This window comes from Myxocyprinus asiaticus, chromosome 1 (genome assembly GCF_019703515.2).
Source record: "Myxocyprinus asiaticus isolate MX2 ecotype Aquarium Trade chromosome 1, UBuf_Myxa_2, whole genome shotgun sequence".
NCBI lineage: Eukaryota > Metazoa > Chordata > Actinopteri > Cypriniformes > Catostomidae > Myxocyprinus > Myxocyprinus asiaticus.
The window spans coordinates 22663022-22689336 of record NC_059344.1 but is presented as its reverse complement, the minus strand read 5'-3'; the positions used below and the strand labels follow the sequence as shown (position 1 = coordinate 22689336).

Genomic DNA, 26315 nt, shown 5'->3' with positions numbered 1-26315 from the left:
GGATATGGTAGCTGGTTTGTAGCTGGTCCAAGCTGGAAGACCACCTTAGACCAGCTATAAGCTTGTCATACCAGCTAAAGGTAGTTAAGCTGGTTTTTGGAACATGGTAGCTGGTTGACCAGCTAAGGACCAGCTTGGACCAGCTACCAGCTTATATATACATATATATATATATATATATATATATATATATACACACACACACACACACACACACACACACACACACTGTACATACACTTCACAGTGTCACTCACACAAACTCAAGACGCCATCAGGGTCACAAGTATAATTAAACTAAACTACCCCACTGTACATAACTGATATCAAGAAAGAAACAAATTCATTTCAATAAAATTTGATCAAATGTTATGGGTCGCACAGAGACTTCTGGGAACACCGATTATTGTTTTTTCCGTAATTTTAACAATAGTTTACAAAAGAAGTACATGTATTGTCTTGTTAAATATACATTAACACCATTAAGATAAACCATACTTCTATGTATATATATATACAGTACTGTGCAAAAGTCTTAGGCACATAAGATGTTTCACAAAACATTTGTCTTAAGATGGTTATTTATATCTTCAGCTTTAGTGTGCCAATAGGAAATATAAATGTTAGACTCCCAAACATTACTTTTGCAAACAGAAAAGATTAGCATCTGCAACAGATGTCATGGTCCCCACAAAGCCCCCCACTGAAAATTGTGTCAGTCTGGGATTACAAGAAGAGACAGAAGCAACTGAGACAGCCTAAATAGACGGAAGAACTGTGGCGAATTCTCCAAGAAGCTTGGAACATCCTATCTGCCAACAACCAAGAAAAACTGTGTCCAGGTGTACCTAGGAGAACTGGTGCTGTTTTAAAAGCAAAGGTGGTCACACCGAATATTGATTTAGCTTTTTTATGTTTACTGGACTTTGTATGACATTAAGTGATAAATGAAAACTATTTATGTCATTATTTTTGAAGACATCCTCATTATGCAACATTTTTCACAAGTGCTGTATGTATGTGTGTGTAAAAAAAAAAAAAAAAAAAAAAAAATATATATATATATATATATATATATATATATATATATATATATATATATATATATATATATATACTTTAAAATTACATGTATGGTCTTGCTAAATAAAGAATTTCACCAGTTACATTTTTTACTGTAGCATTATTACATTCTTTTCCCAAAACTATATGATTATTATTATTATTATTATTTTTACAGTGCACAGCAGTAGGTTCATTTCTTGCTCAGTGCTTTGAGTAGAAAACCATCTGAAGAAGTCGCAATAGCCTCAAGGTGATATCATCTAAAACAGAAACAGCTGTTTAACAACTGCAATCACTCTTGTGAGTGGTGGAGGGAGTGTATTACAGGTCCCAGCAGAGATGTAGTATTGAATCATAATACAGAGGGTGTGTACAGTCTAGGTTATTCATTTCCTTGTGGTTTCTGGTGCTGGAACTCACATGGCAATCAGTAGCTGGTGAAAGATCACGACAACCTCATAAAAAGGTCAAGATGAGTCAAAATGTTCAGAGGGGCGAGACATCAGTTGACCTGAAAATCGCTCTAATTCCTTAAGCACAAAATCAGCAGTGGCAACCGTTTTTATTCACAACAAGAGCGGAAGTGTTTGAACATGATCAAGCTAACATTCTGTGATTCTACAAGGGGACTTGGCACCTCAGCTTTAATATTCTTACCTTTTTTAAGTTGAGATTCAGTAAAACATGTAGAGCTCTCAAGCAAAACAATAGAAAAATTTGAGCTTGTGTAAACTGAAAAACTGTTGAAACCTCACCTGCTACATTGTCGTCAGTACAGAGAGTAATCTACAAAAGAACTGAAAACGCTTTCGTAGTATGAGAATGTTTTCTCTATTTGCTGTTTTACAAGTGATATCACAGAATTGCTGTAATTCACACTCCATCACTCGAAGCCTTATCAGCACCATGTACATACGCAACGGATCAATGATACCAATCACATCATTGGGATTCAAAAGAAATGCTTAATCACATAAATAGACATCACCTCTGAACTATCACTGTCCTCCATGTCATTTAACAATAAAGGAAAAAAAACATAAATCCTAAGACAAAAGACTACAGCTTGACATTATAACAGTAGACAAACACTACAAGACATCAGGACAGATGCAAAAGACAAGTACAGCATTCTGTTACTCAGCATTCTTTAACAGAGACATGGCCAGTATTGACATAGTACATCATAATAATAATACATATATTTCAAGTAAACGACACAGATACATTATACATTAAGATATAAATACAACCTCAGCTTATTGATTTCAATACTATTTGATACAGTTCAAGTGTACAGAGGATATATATTGTATATGGCAAGAAAAACACCATTTATGGAAATCCATTTTTTCTTGGTTAGTTGTGGTTTCTCTCTCCCACCCTACATTCAACTGACTCATCACTACCTTTGCTAATTCTTCTAGGCCAAAGTCTGTAGTGTTTTTGTTCATGTTAAAAAGAGCTGCCCAGGTATAAGTTCATTGTCAGAGTGTCTCAGAATTTTTTTTCCTCTTGCCATATAAATAAGACTGTAAATCTGTTTGGCACACCAGATGTTGTCAACATGTATGTTTTGAGAAGTCCTGGCATGTTGTGAGGTAAGGCTCACACCTCCACATCGGGATCTGAACCCAACCCTTGCTTCTGTAGTGCGTCTTCCCTCTTCATCTTTGGCTTCTCAGTTCGGGTGTGCCACACCAGCACCTGAGCAAGAGAAAAACAATTCCAATGGTAATTAAAGAAATATTTAAAGAAGTCTTTTAACCAAAATTAATTTCATGTGTAAATGATGACAAAACTTGACTTATTAGGTGAACTATTACTTACACCGATCAGCCACAACATTAAAACCACCTGCCTAATATTGTGTAAGTCCCCCTCATGCTGCCAAACCAGTTCTGACCCGTTGAGGCATGGCCTCCACAAGACCTCTGAAGGTTTCCTGTGGTATCTGGCACCAAGACGTTGGCAGCAGATCCTTTAAGTCCTGTAAGTTGCGAGGTGAGGCCTCCATGGATCGGACTTGTTGGTCCAGCACATCCCATAGATGCTCAATTGGATTGAGATCTGGGGAATTTGGAGGCCAAGTCAACACCTTGAACTCTTTGTCATGTTCCTCAAACCATTCCTGAACAATTTTTGCAGTGTGGCAGAGCGCATTATCCTGCAGAAAAAGGCCACTGCCATCAAGGAATACCATTGCCATGAAGGGGTGTACGTGGTCTGCAACAATCTTTAGGTAGGTGGTATGTGTCAAAGTAACATCCACATGAATGCCAGGACCCAATTTATCTCAGCAGAACATTGCCCAGAGCATCACAATGCCTCTGCCAGCCTGCCTTCTTCCCATGGTACATCCTGCTGCCATCTCTTCCCCAGGTAAACAATGCACATGCACCCGGCCGTCCACATGATCTAAAAGAAAATGTGATTCATCAGACCAGGCCACCTTCTTTCATTGCTCCATGGTCCAGTTCTGACACTCACGTATTGTAAGTGCTTTTGGCGGTGGACAGGGGTCAGCATGGGCACTCTGACTGGTCTGTGGCTACGCAGCCCCATACGCAGCAAGCTGCGATACACTGTTTTCTGACACCTTTCTGTCATGGCCAGCATTACGTTTTTCAGCAATTTGTGCTACAGTAGCTCTTTTGTGGGATCGGACCAAACGGGCTAGCCTTCGCTCCCCATGCGCATCAATGAGCCTTGGGCGCCCATGACCCTGTCGCCGGTTGTCCTTCCTTGGACCACTTTTGGTAGGTACTAACCACTGCATACCGGGAACACCCCACAAGACCTGCCGTTTTGGAGATGCTCTGACCCAGTCATCTAGCCATCACAAAGTCGCTCAGATCCTTATGCTTGCCCATTTTTCCTGCTTCCAACACATGAAATTCAAGAACTGACTGTTCACTTGCTGCCTAATATATCACACCCCTTGACAGGTGCCATTGTAACAAGATAATAAATGTTATTCACTTCACCTGTCAGTGGTTTTAATGTTGTGGCTGATCGGGGGTCACGTGACACCATGCAAGAAGCAGACGTGTGAGCGACGAGCTCTGCGCACTTTGCTACATTTTTAATTATTTTCATGTTATAATCTGGTGAAATTTGATACACCCAGTTACACATTTGCTCTTTGATGCAAAACATGGCAAAGAAGTCAAAATCCTCGGGCTCTGGAGACATTAAAAACATCTACGTGTTCAGGATGAAAGCCCTGACAGGCCTACAGACCGGGGACTCGATTTGGATGGCGCGGCGGGAGAGGAGATCCAGCGTCAGTTGTCCAACATGTCGGTGATGTTGACGAAGGTTCTTGCTGACTTGGAGGATCTTGCTGTAATACGTCGATCGATTATGGCGATGGAAATAAAATTCTCTGAGATAGTTACAAGAGTGACTGATGTCGATTTTCTGGAATCTTCGGAGAGGGAATTAACCGCTAATCCACCCATGACCAAAGTTGATTTGGAACATCTCCTTGAAAAGCTTTAAGATCTTGAGAATAGAAGCCGCAGGAATAATGTTCCTGGGCAGAGATATGGTGAAATTCCTAGACGAGCTTTTCCCGAGTCTGCTCAACATAACAGGCCACAAGCTGGAAATCGAGCGAGCTCACAGAGTCCCGGCTCACAGATTTGCTGTGTGAGATAGGCCCCGATCGATTCTGGACAGATTTCTGAGATCATCCGATAAAGATCTTGTATTGCGCCAGGCGAAGAGCAAAGGGAAGCTTTCTTGGAAGAACCATAATATTTTCTTGGTCCCGGACTTTGCGAGTTCGACAAGAGAGAAACGCGATCGGTTCAAGGAATGTAAGAAATTCTTACACAAGGGAAAGATCACTTTTGCTCTGATGTTTCCGGCCAAACAAAGGACAGTCGCAAAGTATTTACATGTCCCAATCAGGCAATGTCTTTTATTGAATCAATGGGTGAGTAAACTGCGTTGGCTCCGCCGAGCGGCTGGAGCCTGTTTTGTGAATAACACTTTTCCTTAAAGAAACTTTTGCATTGATGGAAGATTACTTTTGCATTGAAGTTCCCGGCCAGTATGAGAGTGGACACTACGGATGACCACAAAATATCTACATGCTCACACAAAGGATGTCTTTTATAAAGTTGACGGATTGTGTAAGTCATGGTATATATGTTTATGCGGCCTCTGAGTGAATTGACTCGACCATCCGGGGAACCGGGATGCCGGTTTTGTTTCTTTTTGTATTGGTTCCGCCTAGTGGCTGGAGCTTGTTCTATTGAATAACACTCCTTTGGAACAACTGTGGATTAATCTGTTCATTCTTCGTGCTTATTCCTCCTGCTGGCTGTAGTTTGTTTTGTTGAGTATTTTTACGGGACATTGGAATGATTACGTCATCCGCTGAACTCATAACAGCTGGCTCACAGAACATTCGTTTGTCTGTCCGAGGAATCTGAACAGTTTTATATCAGCTGGAATTTGTTTTGTGGAAGATCACACCTTTGAAACAGTTCTGTGAATGAATCTACACATCCTTTGTGTTCATTCTTCCTATTTGCTGGGGTTTATTTTACAAAGTATTTTCTGTTATGTAATTTTGCCTCACAAATTTGTGAGGCAAAATTGAGCAATCCGATGGCAAAGTTGTCGTGGGGGCTCGTGGGCGTTCATGGACCTTTTGAGTTTAGAGGGATTGTTGCTGGTTGGCGCTTTCGTGCATGGGGTTAATGTGCACGTTTTTCTTTTTTCTGTTTGTTTTGTTCAGGGGGAAGTTAGGGGTTTGATTGTTTCACTATTGGGGAATGTGGTCTGTATAATATTGTTTTTGACACACAATTTATTTTTTCTACTGTATCAAAATGTCAAATGTTAATATGAGTGGATTTTCTCTCTCCACATGGAATGTAAATGGGTTGGGGCACCCCATAAAAAGAAGGAAGGTTATTACTTTTATTAAACGTAAGAAATATGATATACTGTTTCTTCAAGAAACACATCTCTCCCCGCAGGAAGCTGAAAAATTTGGGAAGATATGGGGTGGACATGTTTTTTTTAGTGCTGGCTCAAGTAAGAGCAAGGGAGTCATTATATTGATTAATAAACATCTATAATTCAAATGTCTCAAACAGACTAAAGATAAATTAGGGAGAGTCATTATTGTTTTAGCTGAAATTCAAGGGCAAAGGTTGATTTAGGCTAATATTTATTCACCTAAGGTTGATGATCAGGGCTTTTTTATAGATCTTGAAGGGATGCTGCAAGCCGCTGGCACCCCTCATGATCTAATATTGGGAGGAGACTTTAATCTTTTGATGGACTCAGTCCTTGATCACAGTGAAGCAAAAGTGTGTAAGCCCCCTAGAGCAACACTGACGCTTCACAAGATGTGTAAAATCTTGGTATTACGGATATTTGGAGACTTTTGAACCCATCTGGTAGGGACTATACATTTTTTTCATTAGTCCACAAGATTTATTCTAGAATAGATTTTTTTTTTTTTATATCCAAATCCCTCATTTCATCTGTTGTTGATTGCTCAATTGGAAATATCTTAGTCTCAGATCACGCCCTGGTGAGTTTAGAGGTGTTGCCATATACAGAGAAAACGAAATCATATAGTTGGTGCCTTAATGTGTCCCTTTTGCAAAATCCTGATTTCCAACAAATGTTAAAGACTGAAATCAGTGTTTATATGGAGACCAACTGGTCCTCAGTATCTTCTGTGGGCGTGGCTTGGGAGGCACTTAAGGCGGTTCTTAGGGGTCGGATCGTACAGTATGCCTCATTCACCAAAAAATCCAAAGCACAAGAACTTGTGGAGTTGGAAGGAAATATTAAAAGTGCCGAGGCAGAGCTGAAGCGCCGTATGTCATCTGATGGCCTCAGAGAATTGACCCAATTGAAATATAGATATAATACTATTTTGTCACGGAAAGTGGAGTTTTGGTTATTCAGGGCAAGACAGTCATACTTTGAGTCGGGTGACGAAGCTTTTGGCTAGATATTTAAAGCAGAGAGAGTTTCTTTCTATCACTCCCTCAGTGAAATCTGTTGGTGGTGAAATTTTTACCTCAGCCATTGATATTAATAATGCCTTTAAAGAATTCTATCTTGATCTTTATAGTTTCACGTCTTCGTCTACTGATGAGGATATTAGAAACTTTGTGGAACATTAGATCTTCCTAAACTGACGATTGAGCAAAAAACTCTGAGATAACCTTGGAGGAGCTTGACGAGATAATTGAGTCCCTACCTACTGGCAAGGCTCCAGGGCCAGATGGTTTTGCCGCAGAATTTTTTAGATCCTATGCTACAGAACTGGCTACACTTTTGTTAGAAGTTTATACTGAATCATTAAAGAAGGGAAAGCTTCCTCCAACCATGACACAAGCCTGGATCAGTCTGATTCTTAAAAAGGACAAAGATCCAAGCAAGTGCAAAAGTTACCATCCAATCTCCCTGATCCAACTAGATGTAAAAATATTGTCAAAAATTTTGGCTAATCGATTAAGTAAGGTTATGACATCTCTCATACAAATAGAGCAGGTGGGATTTATTTGGGGCCGTAGCTCTTCTGATTAGGCGTTTCATCAATATCATGTGGTCAGTAGCGAATGATCAATCTCCAGTCGCTGCCATCTCACTTGACGCCGAAAAGGCGCTTGATATGGTAGAATGGGATGATCTTTTTAATATTTTGGAAATGTATGGGTTCGGGAGTACATTTATTGTTTGGATTAAGTTACTTTATAAACACCCTGTAGTAGCGGTACAAACAAATGGATTAATTTCAGATTATTTTACTCTGGATAGGGGCACTCGGCAGGGCTGCCCTCTTTCCCCTTTATTGTTCTGTCTTGCCCTGGAACCATTAGCAACTGCGATAAGAAAGGAGGATGATTTTCCAGGGGTGGTGGCGGGAGGTGTGGCGCATAAGCTTCTGCTTTACGCAGATGATATTTTATTATTTGTCTCTGAACCGACTAGATCTATGCCTTGCCTCCACAGAATTATTAATTCCTTTTCCAAGTTCTCAGAATACAAAGTCAGTTGGTCTAAATCCGAAGCTTTGGCTCTGACAGCGTACTGTCCAGTAACAGCTTTTCAGCCAGGCGCCTTCCAATGGCCCAAACAGGGCATTAAGTATTTGGGGATTTTATTCCCAGCTAATTTTTCTGACTTAGTGTTAATTTTTACCCTTTAATAAAAAGGTTTTCAAGCGATGTGGTCAGGTGGGCTTCATTACATTTATCTATGATTGTGAAGGTTAATGTTATTAAAATGAATTGTATTCCAAAATGTAACTATCTGCTACAATCTCTCCCTGTAGATGTCCCCCTCTCTTATTTCAAGTAATTTAATAGTAAACATCCCAGATTGCATTTTAATAAGTTACATAGGCCGATTGACAAAGGTGGGCTAAGCCTACCCAAGATTTTGTTTTATTACTATGCGTTCAGTCTCAGACATTTGGTTCATTGGTCACTTGCACCTGAAAGAGCCCCTCCCTGGTTTGTTATTGAACAGGCAGTTCTTGCCATTATTTCACCATTACAAAGCATCTCTATCAAACTAATCAGAAAAGTTAAGTTACACCCCGTTATTTCGCATTTACACTCGGTATGGACTAAATTGTCCAGACTGTTTAAATGTTGCCTCGAGTATATGGCAGAACCCAAGATTACGTATTGGCAAGTCCCCTTTCTGCTGGCCAGAGTGGATTGTGAGGGGGGATGCTACACTCGGTGACCTATATGAAAGTGGAGTGTTGAGATCGTTTGAAAACTTGGTCCAACATTTTGGGATCCCCAGACCTCAGTTTTATAGATATTTACAATTGCGCCACCTGCTTTGTACTATTTTTGGGAGTAGCGCAGACCCCCCTAAGGAGGCAGATGCTTTGGGTGAGGTGATTGTGGCTTTTGGAAAAGGTCATGAGGTATCAGTGTACTACTCCCTGTTAATTCAGAGTATGGGGGATGGAGCTCTAACGATTATGGGAGAAAGATTTGAATTTGGTATTGGAGGATGGAGTGTGGACTAAGATTCTGAAAAATGTCAAGTCTGTATCTAGAGATGCAAGGGTTCACCTTATTCAGTTCAAGATTTTACATAGATTCTATTGGACCCCCTCTAGACTGCATAGGCTTGGTCTTAAAGACACACCTACCTGCTGGCGATGCCAATTGGAGGATGGAGATATAACCCATGTTTTTTGGGGGTGCGTTAAGATCCAAGGGTTTTGGTTGAGAATTCAGAATTTTGTATGTGATGTCTTGGGCACTCAGGTTTCATTTTGCCCCAGACTCTGTATTTTGGAAGATGGGACAGAAATTAATGTGGAAAACAACATGTGGAGGATTGGGTCCTAACCTGTGTTATGGTCACCAGGCAGGTGATTTTGAGGGGTTGGAAGTCGTTGGAGCACCCCCGTTTCAGGAGTGGTGCTCGGAGATGGGGAGAGTGGTGGCCTTAAAGGAGGGGTCTTATAGAAGACTGGGGAATCCGGATCTGTTTGTGGGAAAATGGGGTGGATATTTAGCATTCTTGGAGGGTTCTCGGGTGGAATAGTGGAGAGAGAGGGGTAATTGTCAGTGTGTGTGATTTTTATATTTGTATATATATATATGTATTTTTTATTATGATTATTTTTCTATTTTTTCCTCTTTTAGTTGTTTGGTTTTTGTTTTTGTATTCTTTTATATGTGTTCATCTAAGACCACAGGGATGTTTGTTGAGGTTTGGGGTGGGGTTGGGGAGGATGAGGGGTGGTAGTGGGTGTTAAAAATTGATTTTGTGTATTTATAATTATGTTTTGTTTTCCTGTGTTTTAATAAATAAAAATGTTAATCATAATAAAAAAATAAAAAATAAATGTTGTGGCTGATCAGTATAAATGCTTTATAGCTCAGTCTCCTCCTCACAGTGCATACCAAGTGACATTACTCAAAAGCAGATGAATGGCCTAGTCCATCAGACAAAAATGTACTGCAAAATGTGCAGTGCTTATTTCATTGAGACCTAAGAGAAAATAAGATTACAGTGTACATCCATGCTGCATATTTGCTACAGGAAGAAGAAAACTGGAGCTACCTTGGTGCACAAATCTGCTTTGGGTTCCAGCTCCTCCACAGTAATCAGGTGCTGAAGGAAGCTGCTTTCCAGGAAGCCCATCTGAGCATCACCGTCAAAGCATGCTTTGGGATTGGCCAGTACCTGTCTCAGGGACACTGCAAAACCAGCCATGTCCATGGGGAAAGGGCGAATGGGGAGCCAGCCAGTGTGGAAGCGCACAACTTTCCCGTCCTCCACCACAGGACGCTCAAACTTCATCCCGCCTACCAGTCCCACGGGCCATACAGAGACACGGTGCGTGTATCGCATCTGAAGGTGTGGGAGAGGAGTGCGAGGATGGAAAAAGCATTAGAGAAAGGGAAAGATGGATGTACAGTAAATCAATAGAGCCTTCTGGTAAAAACCATAAACAGAGATAAAGTCCCCGTATAAAATAATGAAACGAAAACTGCTGAAAAAGTACTTCTGTTGTACCAAGAAAATGAGATCGTTGGGCACAAATCCAATATGCAGAGGTGGGTAGAGTAGCCAAAAACTGTACTCAAGTAAAAGTACTAACATACATAATTACATGAGTAAGAGTAAGAAAGTATCCAATTAAAAGAGTACTCAAGTAGTGAGTAACTTGTTACTTTCACAAATTACATAATGGACGTTAACTCCCCTATATTCCATTACATAATACACATTTAACATGTATTACAGAGTTATTATTATTAATGGAAATTCTGCAATCATTCATTATGATGTTGTTCTAAACCCGTATGACTTTCTTTCTTTCATGCAACACAATAAGTAGATATTAGACAGAATGTTAGCCTGAGTCACCATTTACTTTCAGTGAATGTTTTGTTTCCCTCCATATTTTGAAAGGGAATTGTGACTGAGACTCTCAGTCCCTAACATTCTGTCTAACATCTTTTGTGTTCCACAGAATTCAGAAGGTAGTATGGGTTTGGAACAACATGAGGGTAGGGAAATGATGACAGAACATTAAATTATGGCTGAGCTATCACTTCAAATGTATAGTGCACCCAAAAATGAAAATTCTCTCATCATTTACTCACCCTCATGCCATCCCAGATGTGTATAACTTCCTTTCTTCAGCAGAACACAAATGAAGATTTTTAGAAGAATATTTTTGCTCTGTAGGTCAGAACAATGCAAGTGAATGGGTGACAAAATTTTGATGCTCCAAAAAGCACATAAAGGCAACATAACAGTAATCCATATGACTCCAGTTGTTAAACCCATATCTTCAAAAGTAATATGATAGGTGTGGGTGAGAAACAGATGAATATTTAAGTACTTTTTATTGCAAGAAATTATTCTCCCGGCGATATGCAGAGAAGAATATGAATCACCAAAAACTCAAGAAGAATGTGAATGTGATCTGTTTCTCATCCATACCCATCACATTGCTTCTTAAGATATTGGTTTAACCACTAGAGTCTTATAGATTACTTTTGACTTATGTGATTTTTGTTTTTTTTTTTTTACTTTAAAATGTTGGCACATTGTATGGACCAAAAGAGCTGAGAAATTCTCCTAAAAATCTTAATTTGTGTTCAGCAGATGAAAGAAAGTCATACACATCTGTGATGGCATGAGGGTGAGTACATGATAAGAGAATTTTCATTTTTGGATGAACTATCCCTTTAAGGGCTCTTGTCAGATCTTGATGAATTTGTCAAAAAGAAGAGAGGTTTGGAAACCTTTCTAGTATTTATTATGGTGAAAACATGAACAATGTCCCACAGGGACATTATATATAATACTGTAATATAAACCAAAGCAAGATCATGCTTTATTAATGCCTATTTTCACTATTTCATAGCTTTTAAAGTCCTGCGTGGATTCTTAGTTCAGTGTAGTTACAGTTTTCAGTGTCGAAAGAATTTAGATCATTGGTTCTGTACAGCAGTACCGCCGCTCCCTAAATGCAGAGTACACAGCCTATGTAGGGCAAAAACCCCGGTCAGGCAACACTCTCTTCGCCGTACGATCGCCTTGCGCCCGCACATCTCAGAGCATTTACACTTAACTTGGATGTTTACATGAATTTATACAGTTAATCAGCCCGAAGCAGCTGCGATAGTTTCCAGTACTCCTGCGAGGGTGCGGGGTAAATGCATAAATACTGCTCATGACATGTGGGACGCTGGACAAAGCGCACTGATTTAAAAATTTACACTTAAAAAAAACTTATGTCATAAGAACCCATATTTACAGAATCACCCTGAAAATGACCATCACCGTGTCACAGAAAAGCCCATGTTATCATTAGAGCCACAAATTATCTCAACAACGTGCTGCCTTAAGTTGAAGCTGCAATTTTATCTTGAAATATCCACTTGTCATGGTGTTAAATGAAGGCATTGCATGATGAAACTATTATTATTTCACTGTGTGGAGCAAAGAAAATGTTTCACTTTGTTTGAGGAGCATGATGCAGCAGCACTGATGGGCTCGGCTTGAGTGACAGTCTGTGACAGCGGTGTGAACTTCTGCTGTCGTAAAAGTCCCATTCAATAATCTCTCAATAAATTACGTATTAATTAAAATTAAAAACAGTAATGTAATGACAGGAATGTCACCCGTTGTAACAAAGTAAAAGTAAAAATTTTTTATTTGAAACTTACTTGAGTAAAAAGTACCCACTTTTAAACCAATTTTTTTCCCCAAAAAGTTTCTCAAGTAAATGTAACGGAGTAAATGTAGCGCATTACTACCCATCTCTGACAATATGGCAACACATCAATAACATCAAACCATATTGGTTCTTGTGTCATGTTGTTTGGTTAGAAGTTGATCAATGATTTGAGAGTGAATAATGACTTAAATCACAGTCGGATCTCGTGGGTTAATTGAAAACAATTTATGTAGTTTACCCATTTTTGTGCAAAACTCTGGGAATACTTGGAGTGGCTGGGGTCCAAATTACCCCACGACTATGCTTTCTTGGAGATAAAAACAGTGATACCCAATGTAGCAAAGAATGCATTTATCCTTATTAAGATTGGTTGCATTACAGCTGTTAGGATGATTTCACACAACTCCAGATATGAAAGACTGGATTGATGGGATGTTTGAAATTGCATCATACAAGAGCATGCTGGAGAGACTGCATAGTGAGGGTGAAATTAAATAAACATTAAATAAATTTTGGCAACACATTCAAATATTATTAATAAATATGACTGTATAATGACTGAACGATTTTCATGCACTTTTATTTTGGCTGCATTCCTTTATTGTGATGAATGGCTGATTATGTGAATGTAGGCATGTTCTAGTGCGGTGATGCAAGTTCAGATTGTTGAACAACAAAAAGTTTAATTACAGAAGATGTAGAATATTATGCACATATTTTGCCAATTATTCACATCTTCGAATGGACTACTAATGACACTTCTGGTGGATTTTAAGGTTAAGTGAGTCACTATCAACTGCAATCAGCAAATAGAACATCCTATAAAATATCTCCTTTTGTGTTCCGACAGCTCCACCTACTTTGAGGCCCACAACCAATTCTATTTACGTTGTTTAGTCAGTAAAGATCAGTCAACATGAACACACCAGTGTGCAGAGTTAATGGTGTCTGAATTTTCGCAAACAGCATGTCGCTACTCAGCCGTTTCAAACTTCTTTTTACTTCTGAACGAACAATGAACAAGAACTTGTCTGAAAGTGTGCTTGGGCCTTTTCAGGTTTGGAATGACATGAGGGTGGCTGCAGATTTATAATTTTTGGCTGAACTATTTGCAGTCTAACAAATGTAATTGTTCCCCAATGATCTCCAATCAAACGTATTAGGCAATGTACCATTAAAAGTGGAAAAGACCACTGCGATTGGGTTTTGGTGAAATTTCCAAAACTTCTCATTCTGATACATGTTACACCTGAGGCACAGCTCCACCTGGATGATTAACCATTAAAGACCCATGAAATTACTCAAGATGATCTCATGTTCAGTATTCTATGCAATCCTCATAGAATTTTGCCCTCCAAAACAATATATAACCACAGTTATATACAGTAGTGCTTTTTTCTTGAAACCCTCCCGAACAACTTGTGGTGACGTAGGTGATGTCTGATATATATATATTATTATTTTTTTTTATTTATTTATTTATTTTTTATTTTTTTGAGTTTCTGCTCCAAGATCCAACTAATTTGGAGATTCTTTGGCCCCTTGAACCATCCTCCTCACTGTGCATGGAGACAATATAGACACACATTCTTTTCCAGGCCGATTCTTAAGATCTCCAGTTGATTGGAACTTCTTAATTATTGCCCTGATGGTGGAAATGGGCATTTTCAATGCTTTGGCTTATTTTCTTATAGCCACTTCCCATTTTGTGAAGCTCAACAACCTTTTGCCGCACATCAGAGCTATATTCTTTAGTCTAACCCACTGTGATTGATGATTAAGGGAATTTGGCCTGTGTGTTACCTCATATTTATACCCCTGTGAAACAGGAAGTCATGACTGAACAATTTCATGTTCCTAGTCACCCAGTTGTACTAAAAAATTTAAAATATGAATGGGAATATACTTCAGATATATTTCACTCACAAGAATTTCTAGGGGTGCCAATAATTGTGACCAACGTGTTTTGGAGAAAAACTGTTCTACTTCAATTAAAGGTTCGATTTTTGTACATTTTTGGAAAGATCAAAAGGATAAACAATGCAGAGCCTTCTTTGTTTATATTTACCATGGGTGCCAATATTTTTGGCCACTACTGTACATAATTTAATACTGGTATATTTAAGTCTGGAGAAGTTTTGCATCTAAATCTCTGTGGCACTGGCTTCTTCAAAATAAACAATACAAACAACAAACTCAGAACAGTTCACCTCTTCAAAAAGCTGCAGGCTGTATGTGTTGTCATCATCAGCAAAATACACCACAGCATCCTCAAGGGCGGCCGCCTCCTTTCCCTTGGCGGCGGCACCCATCTCCCTGAGCCAGCGCAGACCCTCGTTCCTCTGCTCAGCACCTCGGGGCTTCAGCCAGCTGGGATCACCCTCCTGCAACTTCCTGTCTTTGGGGGTCAGCTTGTGTAGATGGGTGTATGTCAAGCCAGATGCAGCCAGAAAGTCTGTGACGAGTGGAGTTGGCTGGGGAGCGTCCTCCACCATGATCCAGTGGAGCTGAGGAACATGGAGGAATGTGTGAGACAAGCGAGTGAGCTCTGCCTTCTGCACCAGCCTGGAAAGAGAAGCAAGATGCAAAGGGAAGAATAAAAGGCATAAAAGGTGCTGTAAGCGATGTTAGTCGTCCTGGAACTTCCACCAGACTTAGCCACTGAAAAGATATGCATGGAGATGGAGAGCATCTTAAAGGGGTCATGACATACTGTTTTTTTTTTTTTTTTTTTACTATTTTATTATCTTCCCTGAGGTCCACTTATAATGTCAGTAAAGTTTTTTGCACCAAAAAAGTCTAAATTTAATAATATATGATATTTTCCACCCTGTCTCTGGCCCTCTGTCTGAAACGCTCGGTTTTCAGCTCTTTGGCCCTTTAAGTCTTAAATGTAAACGTCCGCTGTTCTGATTGGCTAACATCATGCAGTCCCTCAAATACAGCCATATTTGAAACTCATCTTTCAATAACAGTTCCTTTGCAATGCTTGAATCATATTATGGTTCACAAGCAATCCACGCTGAGACGAAAACATACAATCCCAATTCTGAAAAAGTTGAGACAGTATGAAAAATACTAATAAAAACAAAAAGGAGTGACTTGTAAATTATATTCACCCTTTGCTATATTGAAAGCACTACAACTAAACATTATATGATGTTTTTACTTGTGAATGTAATTATTTATTTATTTATTTATTTTTTATGTAGTCATTTCAAATCAGATGATTGCAACACGCTCCAAACAATTTGGGACAGTCGAGTGTTTACCACTGTGTAACATCACCATTTCTTCTAATAATACTTATTAAGCATTTCGGCACTGAAGACACAAGTTTGTTAAGTTTAAAAAAAGTGGAATTTTCCCCCATTCATCCATTATGCAGGTCTTCAACTGAACATCTGTACGGGGTCTTCATTACCATATCATGTGCTTCATAATGCACCACACATTCTCAATTGGAGATGTTCAGGACTGCAGGTAGGCCAATCCAGCACCCGCACTCTCTGCTTATTCGGCCAGTATGTGGTTTGAAGTTGTCCTGCTGAAAATGCTGGGACATCCCTGGAAAAAATGGTGCTGGATGGCAGTATATGCTGCTCCAAAATTTTTACATATCTGTCTGCATTAATGGTGCACTCACAAATGTGCGAGTTACCCATGCCAGGGGAACTGACACACCCATGGCCCATAGAGACACTGGCTTTGGTCGGACCTGACGCTGAATAACAGCTTGGATGGTCCTTGACGGCTGTGTTTTTCAAAAACTATTTGAAATGTGGACTCAGACCAAAAAACAGAGTTCCATGTTCTACTTTCCATCTAAGATGAGAACGAGCCCAGAGAAGTCAGCAGCGCTTCTGGACAGTGTTGCTGTAGGACTTCTGCTTTGCATAGTAAAGTCTCAACTTGCATTTGTGGATGCAGCGGTGAGTGGTGTTTACTAAAGTAATCCCAAGCCCATGTTCATGATATCCATTACAGATGAATGATGTTTTTTAAGTCAGTGATGTCTGAGGGATCAGAGATCACGTGCAGTAAGAAGTGGTTTTCATCTTACCCTTTACGCACTGAGATTTGACCAGATTCCTTGAATCTTTTAACTATATTGTGCACTGTAGATGGTAGAATGCCCAAAATCCTTACAATTTGTCTTTGGGGAACATTGCTCTCAAAGTGCTGGATTATTTGCTGAAGAATCTGTTGGCAAATTGACAAGTCTCGAATCATCCTTGCTCCTGAAGGACTAGGCTGTTTTCCGTATATACTATGACACGATTGCCTTACTTGTTTAACATCTCCTGTTTCACATTGCCTTGTTATTTAACTAGTCAAATTGTTATTAGTCTTAAATTGCCCGTCTCAACTTTTTTGGAGTGTTGCAATCATCTGATTTGAAATTACTGTACATTAAAAAATTAAATAAAAAATGAAATTCACAAGGTAAAACATCATATTACAGTTAGTGTTTTTAATATAGCAAAGGGTGAATATAATTTACCAATCTCTACTTTTTGTTTTTATTAGCATTTTTCATACCGTCCCAACTTGGAATTGGGGTTGTACAATCTATGCTGACATGTTCTGAATACGCAAATGTAATACAATTCACTGTGATGCTGGGTGCTTCAACAGGCCAAAGCAGAGATGGCGATCTTCACAGGATCAACATCTCACATCTTCCGTGTTTGTTTATACACAGAATGACATGTGTTTCTCCCAGTCAGTTCTCCCAGTGGCAGCAGCAGAATGAGATGTGTTTTTAAAAGTTGTGCTTGTACCGCTCTTAAAACATGCCGCACATTGCCGGAAACTCATCGAAAGTCTCTGTAACAGTATAAAGGATGGGCAAGGAGAAGGCGGAAACCAGACGAACCATCAAAATAATGTTTAATGAAAACTTAAAAAGACACAAACATAAACACACACGGCAGCTGCGTGTGTGCTCTCTCTCTCCCCCGAACTGCCACATCCGGCTCGGCCATATCCCTCTCCGTGGCTGATTAGCCCGATTGGGGGCCGGCCCGGCCCCGCCCTCCTCCTTGTCACACTCCTCCCTCCTTTGCCTCAGGCCGGGGAATCCCCTGCATGACGTACATCCACCCTCCCCCCTTTCCAAGGCGTGTTGCTCTTCCGGCCGCGAGGAGAGGAAAGGGAAAGGGCAAGGCGGAGCGACAGTGAGAGAGAGAAAAAAAAAATTGCTCTCCAGTTCCCCGAAACGCCGTCGCCTGGCCCTCCTCCACCACTCCTCCACCACTCCTCCACCCTCTGGTGGACGACAGCCACTCCTCCCCGGGCAGCGGCTCCATCGCTCCAAGCGGTCGTCAGAGAGCCCCTCCTGCCCTCATGGATGGCGTCCATTCCTCCACGTCCAGGCTGCCGACAACGACTCCTCAGTCCCCCGGAGGACGGCCGCGCTGTGGACAGCAGTGGCGAGGACTCCATGACAGCGCATCCCTCCTCCTTCCCGGGCTTCGGCACCAATGTAACAGTATAAAGGATGGGCAAAGAGGAGGCGGGAACCAGACAAACCATCAAAATAATGTTTAATGAAAACTTAAAAAGACACAAGCATAAACACACACGGCAGCTGTGTGTGGGCTCTCGCTCTCCCGAACTGCCGCATCCGGCTCGGCCTTATCCCTCTCCTCGGCCATTTAGCCTGATTGGGGGCCTGCCGTGCGGACTCACGGCCCGGCCCCACCCTCCTCCTCGTCACGGTCTCCTTTGCTGTAGAGGAATCTCCCATGACAGGCCCTCTCTCCTCTTCACCTGTGACTGACTGTGATCAACAGTGGGTGGGGCCAAGGGTGCAATGACAAAAAATAGACGTTGATATCTTGCTGAAGAGGCAGTTGTATGCAGATGTATTTGGTCCTTGTGACATCACAAGTTCCACAAATTCCAAACGAGATGTTTCTAGAGCCTAGTTTAAATAAATGCTCTTTTTCTATTCAGGAGGAAGTTTTCAGTTCTGAAATTTACAGTATGTTTTTATAGTACAATGATCTCTTATATTTCAAAAGATCAAGGAAAATTTGATTCCTCGTGTCATGACCAAATTTGATTCCTCGTGTCCAAATTATTGTCCCGAGTATGTACTGCATTTGATGAAAAACACATTTTCGGCCAGTTATGATCTACAGGTATGCAAGTGAGTACTATCATTAGATTCCCGGACAAACTTCATCCGGCAACATGGGCATTGTCCCGTGACCTGAATATATGGCATAACAACAACAACCACAAAATAATTTACTCTGGTTTTGTTAAACAAGCCCTATTTAAGCACATGGAACAACTTTCTTGGTATTTATAGCACTTTGAGCCATCCGACTCATGGTTCTCAAACATTTTGTTTTATTCAGCATTTTGAATGTGATGTCCTATCAGCTCCTGTGGCATAATGGGACAGCAAAGTGTCCAGTGGATGTGTGCTTCAGAACCTCGCTAGAAACAGTAGGTCATCCGGGTATTTCTCACCTACTCCTTTATGAATACTGAGGATTCAGACACCGTACCCCATTGGCATATTAGCTGTGTCCAAAATTATGCCTTTGCATTTTCAATATACACTATGCACTCAGGAATGTAGTGTATGAATTTTCAAAGTGTAGCATCATCCCAAATGAAACACTTAATGTTTTTTTTTTTACAACACAGAACCATTCATTGTTTAACAGCTGATGAAAGTGATGTTTCAAACACATGAAATGTGTTGCAGCTAGCTTTAGTGCGTTAGCCAACCTCAGTTCAACACTTATATCTCAAACAATGTGCATACTGACACAGCATGGGGTGATAAAGCATTCAGCTTAAATTTGTAAGGTGCCGTCTTCACTGAAGTGTCACTAGTTGCTATATTCTCCATTATATACAACTGTTTTGTCAGACCAGCAAAGCAGCCTCGTAACTCCACATTCCATTTTGACGGTTGAAGAATTGCATCATCCGGGTACTCGTACACCACTACTCTCACTACAAAATGGCGTAGGATAGTGCAGAAGTTTGCAGTTTGTGACGCACTTCCTGTTTTTGGCATACACTATAGTATAGAAGAATGCATATTCAGTTGCAGCCAATGTCACAAGTAAGGAAAATAAAGTAAACCTTTTAGAAGTTCTATGACGTCAGTTGTGAAAACCAATGGTAGAAAAATAGCTTTCTCAAAATGAAAAAAAAAAAAACCTAACTTCCACAGCTTAACTCAGCTTCCTACTGCCAATATAAGGGCTGCCCAGTGAATGCGCAGAACGATTGTCACAAAAAAGCTCCTCAAAAGGCCCTGTTCCAAATAGCACACTTGATGTGGACTTGTGGTCTCGTGGCCTTTATCTGAGCATTCCCGTGAAGTCCACAAGATCGTAGGGTGTCCCATGTGACATTTCAAAGCTCAGAGGGGTGCTCACTTGCACTCTCAATGCACCCTTCAGCTGAGCCCGCATCAGTGCGAGATCCACAGCCCGAATCAGTGCGAGATCCAGTGCGAGATCCACAGCAACCTACTACGCAACAGTCCCTGCTGCAGATCATCTCGACCAATCACAGCGGTGTTTCAGAGATGGAGGAAAACTCACGGCGAACGATGCGATGCCAATTATGGATTAAAGTTCCAGTGAAGTCATTTGACAAGTGTGATTCGATTTGGGGTCTTGACGTTTTTCCTACTGAAACAGAAAGTGGGGGTGGGACATGTCGAACGACTCGCCCCATTTTAAAAAATAGCCAATAGGCATTAGTTTACAGCCATATACTCACACGTGTGCACACACACACAAACGCACACAGCACATTGCGGACTTTGCTTACAATGAGGCTGGAGCTAATGTATATGGGGGCTCATATGTGAATCAATTCAGAAATCGATAAATCAATTGAGCAATCAATTATAAAGATCATTTGATAAATCAATGTCAATTGACAAATCAATAAATCATTTGAGCAATCAATTATATAAATGTGGATAATCAACAATTTGATAATCAAAATATAACCAATAAATAAAAACACAGATACATAAATAAAAAAATTCAATATTCAATTTAACAATTTATAATATAGAATTTGTGATGAAATAGATTTTTATTATTATTAATATGTGATTATGGAGTGATTGATAATAGTATTTTTAATTTGCCTATTGCTTTTTCTATTATCTATTGCCCTTTTATCGATTTCCTGCTGAGACCGGAGGGGGTGGTGCCTAATCTGCTGTCATCACTCATTGCCCAGATGTTACAGAAGCTGCCATTGGTCAATGCACGTTAACTGCACTGTGTCATGCCATTTCCACATTATTAAGCCGTCGAAGCTGTCTGGCTGGCTTGTCTCAGCTTCTAAGAAAGCAGCCGACCAACTAGAGAGTCAGCATTCTAGACATGATATGAAATCCTGTATCAGCAGTCACCAATTAGCGGGCCGCAGTCTGGGTCCGGTGCCCGGATTGGTTCTATCCGGACTGCGAGACATCATGAGAACGGTTGCCCCATCTGACCGCCTCTACACTAAGCAGCGCGACAAAACAACAAAGCTTTGTACAGTGCAAGCGCTCGGGGGCGTAGCACCGAACACGCTTAATTCATGCCCTTTCGTGCTCCGCACTTGCTGCATGTCTCCCCCGGCCCGCGACATGATGCGCCACATAGTAGACAGGCAACGAGTGCGATCTGATGGAGACGGAGGCCCTAGAATCCCTACCCTCCAGTTGGTCGGCTGCTTCTCTGAGAAGCTGAGACAAGCCAGACATCTTTGACAGCTTAAAATGTGGAAATGGCATGAAACTCTCAAAAATCTCAAGACAGGAGAGAACACTTTAACACACATAGCAGTAGCTTGTAAGAATACTCATATGTATTGATATAGCAATGTTCGTTCTACTGATATATACACCAGCAGAAGTGTATCTGTGTGTATAAATATAATGATTCTTGCGATCTGTGGTGGTGTGTGAAACGTACAGTATGTTCTCCTTTCTATACATTTGACTGTTTTAAGCACCTGCATGCAACCATCCAGGTGTCCGAGTCATGTTTATTTGACGGTGTTTTGTTGTTGTTAAAGGTGCACTTAGTAAGATTTTATCTGGCTTTTACTCATCCCGTCAGCCCCAGTAGTACTTGTGGTTTTGGACTCTATACTGACACCTATTGTCCTGGATACTGGAAATTGTGCTGCCGCTTTACACCAATTAAGTTTGTTTACCTTCTGTTTTGTTACTTTTAGTCTGTGTTTTTATCCGTCACATAATACACACATCCCTATATGGACAGTCTTGTATTCAATCGAAACAAATTCTCGCCCGTTGTTGCGTGCTGGACTGTGACTGTGCAGCCGTGACTCGCGAGCTCTCTGTCCTGGTTGAACACCATCTTATGCTTGTGCTTGGTGTTTGATGTTGCGCTGCTTATCTGTGAGAGCTTCAGGTTGTAGCGGTTTCTTTCATGACTCCAGCAGGAACCTCTTGTTTGGACATTTTATCTTTCCACTTGCACTCATTCTGCTCTGACTGTCTAGTGGATCACCCTCCTGTTTATCAATACATACCATCACTCTGGACTATACTGTTGGTTCGGCTCTGTTGTAAGTGTATTGTGTTTGTTGTTTTATTTTTTGGTTTGCTTGTTTTGTTTACATGTACTTTTGTTTGAGCATTGACTAAAAGCACTATATAAAGTAATCATGTTATTATTATTGTCATTATTAGTGGTAGTAACTCGGTCTGTTGCATGACACAGGTTGTCATGTGCCGTCAACATGGCTGCGCCCATGAGGGGGTGACCCGCTCCATGTCAAATTAAACAGCTTATCAGGGTGCCATTTGGGACAGGGCCATAGACTTCTGATTGGCTCAACAAAATCTGACAGTGGCCCGCAATCTTTTTTTGCTGTTTGCAGCGCCTAAGCAGTTACAAAGGTGTGATATTCCATGGCACCTATTTCGGTGATATCTGGCAGGTACAGTGCTGTGGAAAATGATTTGCCCCATCCTGCTTTCTTCTGTTTTTGTGTATTTTTCATACTAAATTGTTTTAGATGTTCAAACGAGATATAAAATAAAACGAAGACAACCTGAGTAAACAAAATACAGTTTTCTAAAAAAAATTTTTTTACTGAAGTAAAAAGGTTATCCAACACCTATATCACCAATGTGAAACCTAACTGCCCCCTTAAACTTAATGGCTGGTTGTGCCACCTTTAGCAGCAAAAACTGCAACCAAACGCTTCTGATAACTGGAGATCAGTCTTTTACAACGCTGTGGTGGAATTTTGGCCCACTCTTCTTCACAGAACTGCTTTAGTTCAGCCACATTGGAGGGTTTGAGCATGAACTGCCCGTTTAAGGTCCTCCCACAGCATCTCAATCAGGTTCAAGTCAGGACTTTGACTAGGCCACTCCAAAACTTTAATTTTGCTTCTTTTGAGCCATTCAGAGGTGGACTTACTCCTGTGCTTTGGATCGTTGTCTTGCTGCATAATCCAGTTGCTTGAGCTTCAACTCATGGACTGATGACCGGACATTCTCCTTTAGGATTTTCTGGTAATTTCCCTTAATTATTCGCCCTGGTCCTGAAGCAGCAAAGCATCCCTACACCATCACACTACCACCACCATGCTTGACCGTTGGTATGATGTTTTTTTTGTGGAATTCTGTGTTTGATTTACGTCGATGTAACAGGACACCTGTCTTCCAAACAGTTCCACTTTCGACTCATCAGTCCACAGAACATTGTCCCAAAAGCTTTGAGGATCATCAAGGTGTGTTTTGACAAAATTCAGAAGAGCCTTAATGTTCTTCTGGGTTAGCTGTGGTTTCCGCCTCGCCGCTCTTCCATGGATGGCATTTTTGGCCAGTGTCTTTCTGATAGTGGAGTCATGAACAGTGACCTTTATTGACGCGAGAGAGGCCTGCAGTTCCTTTGATGTTGTTCTTGGCTTTTTGGTGACTTCCTGGATGAGTCGTCGCTGTACTCTTGGAGGAATTTTGGAAAGTCAGCCACTTCTGGGAAGGTTCACTACTGTACCAAGTGTCCTTCATTTGGAGATAATGGCTCTCACTGTGGGTTCTTTGGAGTCCCAGAGCCTTTGAAATAGCTTTGTAACCCTTCCCAGACTGATGTAATTCAATCACCTTTTTCCTAATCATTTCTGGAATTTCTTTCGACCTTGGCATAGTGTGCTACTGGGTGAGACCTTTTAGCCAACTTCATGCTGCTTCTATTTAGTTCTATTTATGTGCTGATTTGATTGAACAGGGCTGGCAGTAATCAGGCCTGGGTGTGTCTAGTCCCCATTATGAATGCAGTTTCATAGATTTGAGGATTTAGTAACTAAGGGGGGCAAATACTTTTCACACAGGCCCAGTTGGTATTGGATAACTTTTTTGCTTCAATAAATTACATTAACATGTATTAAAAACTGTATTTTGTGTTTACTCAAGATTGCCTTTGTTTTATGTTAGATTTTGTTTGAATTTTTGAAACAATTTAGTATGAGATATAGACAAAAAAAGAAAGAAATCAGGGTGGGGCAAATACTTTTCCACAGCACTGTATTAGGAACATTTTCTCTGTGTTATTTAATTAAAAACCACTTACAGCACCTACTAAATACTTAGCATGAATGTCATTCCTGCATTGCAATCTTTTAGAAACAGCTGCAAACATACCTTGCATATGTGGGTGTTATCACATAAATAATAGGCACATCAGTCTTCTTAGAGTCTTTCACCAGTTCTGATGTTTTAATGTGGTCCTGTAGCTTCTGCAGCTCCCCTCTCAGCTGAGAGATTTCTTGATCTTTAGACATGCCATGATCTCTACAGTCACAGCGCTGACCTGCAGAAGAGTCTGTTAATGCCATGGGTAACAATGAATCATCAAGCTTTGCACTTTTACATCAGAAGAGGGAACACTCTGAGGATAGTGATGACAGTCTTACCCAACTGCATTAGCGCATAGATGAGTCCGAGTAGTGACACCATGAAGTAGAGCACGAACACAGTCTTGAGCCGCAGTCTCATTCTCATGATGATCTGCTGATGCTGAATTCAAGACTAATGTAGGGCGATGAAACCGGTGATCACCGAGACAACCCACGTGGATGCATTATAACAACGACACATACGGCTTAGTGGGGAAAAGACGAGATTTTTTTTATCAGATTCACAAATACTCGCAAAAGATCCGGTGCCGAGAAAATGAGATATCTTGTTTTTAGTTAACTGATCGATTTAATTATTCCCTAATGTCACGCAAGGCACCAGTCCAACTAATACGATATTTGATTGTTGCTTGCTATGAGTGTTCTTCATTTAAAGCGATCCTTCCCGATTTTTACCCTACAGGTTATTTACTGCATTTAATGACAGCATTCCCATTCATCCACTGCGCACTGCTTTGACTGCGCCACACGCTTAATAATCCCCTGAAACAGAGCAAAATATTATAGTTCCGCTCTGCCAATTTTGTATTCTTAGGCTTTCAAAACATTTTAATCGTCCTATATATATATATATATTATTTATTTAGACATTATCAATCTATTGTTTGTCAAACTATTATACTATTATTAAGAACAGTAAATGATGCAGTGTCTTTATGCATTCATACATCTGTGGCAGTGTGTAGTTATGATGGCATGTACTTTGCAGATGGATTTTATTTTTTTAATTTTTTTGCACACCATGCTGGTTTTTGTCTCTTGGGAGACAGTCAGCACACCTTTATTTCCGTGTGTGTGTTATGTTGGGTGTCCTGCTTCCTGTCTGTTTAAGTCTCACCCATTTATTTCTGTGCGTGTGTGAGCGTGTTCTGTAGCATGGGTTAGTTATTGTTTTACCCCCTCATTTCTAAGTGTGTGTGTTTAGCATTGTGGCTGATTTATTGTTTTTATTTGACAAATAAAAAAATGCTCTGTGTTATAGTCTCACCGGTTCATTTTTTTGTGTGTTTTTAAGTGCGTTAATGGGTGTGTATGTTTTGCACTCTGGATGTTTTATAGTCTCACCCTTTAATTTGTGAGTGTGTTTTTTCTGCATTGTGGCTAATTTGTTGATTGCATTTGACAGATTTTAAAAAATGCTCGTGTTCTGGTCTTTCCCATTCATTTTCAATGGTCAGTCAATTTTGACCGCAAAGACCAAAGGTGTCACTTTTTTATGACCAATTAGACTTATCGAATCATGTCCAATTTTTTATTTTTTTTTGTATGTTCAAATGGCAAGTGGAGGAATAGTCACCAAGTCGTGTACCGCTCAGATAAAGGAAACCATTTTTATTAAATCAGCAAAAGTGATTCCAGTCAAAAGTAACCCAAAACCCAAGGAGAGTTCATGTGAAAAACTCATGTAAAAAAAAAAAAAAAAAAAAAAAAAAAAAAAAACATTCACAAAAGATCCAGTGACGGGGAAAATTAGATATCTTGTTTTTAGTTTGCTGATCGATTGCATTATACCATAATGTCCTTAAAGGCCAGACTCCAACTAAGTTAACTGATTGTTGCTTGCTATAAGTTGTATTCATTTAAAGTGATT

The 26315-nt window shown here is 40.4% G+C and overlaps 1 protein-coding gene across 2 annotated transcripts; it reads right to left on the bottom strand.

The window, feature by feature from the left end:
- Positions 1-1240: 1240 nt before the first annotated feature.
- LOC127434094 (galactosylgalactosylxylosylprotein 3-beta-glucuronosyltransferase 3-like) lies at positions 1241-25178 on the bottom strand. Of its 2 annotated transcripts, none has more exons than XM_051686599.1 (5): positions 24722-25178; positions 24450-24630; positions 14992-15346; positions 10147-10437; positions 1241-2772 (listed from the first exon to the last, which is right to left on the bottom strand). In XM_051686599.1, the coding sequence occupies exons 1-5, from the start codon at positions 24807-24809 to the stop codon at positions 2674-2676; spliced, it is 1014 nt and encodes a 337-aa protein (XP_051542559.1). In that variant the 5' UTR covers positions 24810-25178; the 3' UTR covers positions 1241-2673. The 2 variants fall into 2 exon arrangements, with proteins under 2 accessions (XP_051542559.1, XP_051542643.1); XM_051686683.1 differs by having other exon boundaries at positions 1243-2772; positions 24450-24618.
- Between the last annotated feature and the right edge of the window lie 1137 nt (positions 25179-26315).